The 2,676-nt window shown below is 35.9% G+C and overlaps 1 protein-coding gene across 1 annotated transcript in view; it reads left to right on the top strand.

Moving 5' to 3' along the window:
• Positions 1-2,504, top strand: part of cunh8orf74 (chromosome unknown C8orf74 homolog) — a gene marked incomplete at its 5' end in the record, with an annotated part of 4,704 nt that extends 2,200 nt beyond the window's left edge. Inside the window, 2 exon segments of the mRNA XM_014010662.1 lie at positions 1,877-2,035; positions 2,100-2,504. Of these exon segments, the coding sequence (XP_013866116.1) occupies positions 1,877-2,035; positions 2,100-2,309 (369 nt within the window). The 3' untranslated portion in view covers positions 2,310-2,504.
• Positions 2,505-2,676: the final 172 nt, after the last annotated feature.

Raw genomic sequence — 2,676 nt, 5'->3', positions numbered from 1 at the left:
TATATATATATATGAGTGCCAGTCAGGTGTCAGATAGAAAACCAAATGAAACAAGAACTGTATGAACTGAAAATGATGAGGAGAGAGAGTTATAATCATTTTTTAAATCTTTTATTTTAGTCATTTTTACATTTTCCATTTACAAAACAGCACAAAACGCGGAACAATGAAAACAAAACAGAACAACAGAAAATAATACACATTCTTTAAATTCCTGTCAGTGTCAAMAAAACAAGGTATAGACTGAAAAAAAGTGTAGGTAGAAGCCTAAGCTTTTTATACCTTCACTTAAGATCTTAAATCTTAAATGAGCATTTATTCTGAGTTAGATGAACTCGTACTGTAGCTCCAAAAAAATAAAAAAAGCTTTTTATTCAATATAGCATCTTGGTGTTTCATCAGCTAAAGAAACTACTTTACAAAAAATAAATAAATAAAAAAACTGCAAAATTTTTAATACATTAATGACCCCAGTTTATCATCCAGTGGCACTCCAAAGGGGTGGCCCTATACCCCTTGAAATTGCTGGCCATTCCACTGGCCCTCCAGGTAAGACCACCTCCATTTATAAAACATGTTATTCAGTTCACATAGACTATACATTCATTTTCTTTATTTGTTGAGTTTCGTGCTTTTGATTTTATTAAATGCAAAATTAATGAGTGATTAAATAAATCTTGCAATTTAAAGAAATTTACATTGTATGTTATTGCTGCTCCCATTTTCAAAGCTTGTTCCTTGTAAATACTTTAACTTATTTTAAAGAGACGGAAAAGTAGCCTATGGGGTTGCAGTAATTGTTAGTTCACCCAGTACCCTTTCTATTTCTTCATGAATGAATCCATTTCATTTGACTGACAGATTAGTCATATCAAGTGTTTATTTATGTAGGTAAAATATGTTTACCAACCAGTTAAACAGAATGCAGGAAATCTCAAATTTCAAAATTTTCTTATCTAAAAATTATCAACTTCTAAAGGACTTCTGAAACAAAATTTCTAATTTAAATTGTAAATTTTCAGTATGTTTCAGTATACTGTATTTTCATCTAATGTTTTTGGAGGGGTTTGTGATTACATTTTATCTATTGCCACCTATAAGAATATACATGTTCACATTCATGTACAACACTCACATTAGCTTACCTCCACACACACAGTGTGAGTACTCGATTACTACTACTATTATTAGCTATTTTATTTATTTTCTTACTCTTAGGAAATACTAACAACAGTGTAGAGACACATTCTGCTGTTTAAATATGAATACACAAAATTCATAAAACGACAACTATTCCTGTTTCTTCACATCATCTTGATAAAATTTARCTATTTTTTTTTATCTCCAAGCTGGAAATGTCCCCAGATTTAGTGTCAGAAACGAGTTAACTACTGTTTATAATACAAGGAAACTATATGAGATAACTACTATTAGTAGTAGAAGCTAAATTGCTCCACAGTTACATGGTTATTTACAAGTGCAAAGAGATGCAGCTACAGGTAGCTCTAGCACTTTTTGAGCACTCTCTCAGCAGAAGTATGATATTTCTGCCTGAGTAACTGTGCAAAGTGAAACTCATGACGATGTAAAGGTTTGTAAAATCAGGTTTGTGTGCAGTGCCATGAAATTTGTGAGACTCGAGTTGTTTAAGGATGGCTGCAGCCCACTTTGTTCATGACCCCACTCAGACTAGCCGTTAGCTTGTCAGTCCAGTCGTTACGTTCTGCCTCTCCAGTTTGAGTTTGTTCAAAGAGAAACAAGAGGCAATACGTTTACTGTTCATAACTCTTATGTAGAACCTCACTTCAAAAGATTTGAAGTATCTCTTTAGAGTTAGTTTTTAGAAAAGTTTAGTTATATTTGATTGACTCTGCAGGGTACAGATCTGCTTCAGCTGGAGACTGAGACTCAGCCTCAGTCTGAAATGGCCTCCAGCCTGCAGCAGATGGAAGAAGAGCTGAGGTGTCTCAGAGATGGTCCGAGGGTCACTCTGGAGGAYGTCACGGTCCCAGTGGACGGCCGGCTGGATGAACAGGTACCTCACAGCTGGAAAGCAACACAAACATGTCATTTATAAACTGGTCTGCTTTTCTGCTCAGAGCACCGTGGAGCTGGTCCGCACAGCAGTTGGAGGTGCAGAGGGCCAGATGATGGAGAGTCTGAGCCACGAGGCGTCACTACTCAGCAACATCCAGCAGCTCAAACTGCAGCAGGCAGGGGGGCGCCACAGCCCGGCTCCTCAAGAAACAGCACCAGGAAAAGGGAAGACGAAAACTGCAAAAACAGGAACGAGAGGAAACGCAAAATGAGAACATTTTCAGAGTTAGGTTTGGTTCTGGCTAATTCAAACAATTTGCTTTCTCATTTTATTTATTGTCACCTGCTATWTCTAAATATAGGAACACTAATTTGGAAAAAACACCAAAAAAAGTCTTTCAAAGTTTAAGTTTGTCATTCTTCATCTYACAAAGAGATGTTTGTATAAAATAATACTTCCTATAAGACTCCTTGTAGTGTGTTTTGTTTTGTGTCCTATTTGTCTCCATGTGGTGATGGACTGATGAGATGATCAGGTGTACTCTGCTTTCACCCAGAGAGAGCATTTAACTGGTTAACACTAAGATAAGATAAGATAAGATAAGATAAGATAAGATAAGATAAGATAAGATAAGATAA

This window comes from Austrofundulus limnaeus, unplaced genomic scaffold (genome assembly GCF_001266775.1).
Source record: "Austrofundulus limnaeus strain Quisiro unplaced genomic scaffold, Austrofundulus_limnaeus-1.0 Scaffold72, whole genome shotgun sequence".
Classification (NCBI taxonomy): Eukaryota; Metazoa; Chordata; class Actinopteri; order Cyprinodontiformes; family Rivulidae; genus Austrofundulus; species Austrofundulus limnaeus.
This window is presented reverse-complemented; position numbering and strand designations above follow the sequence as displayed.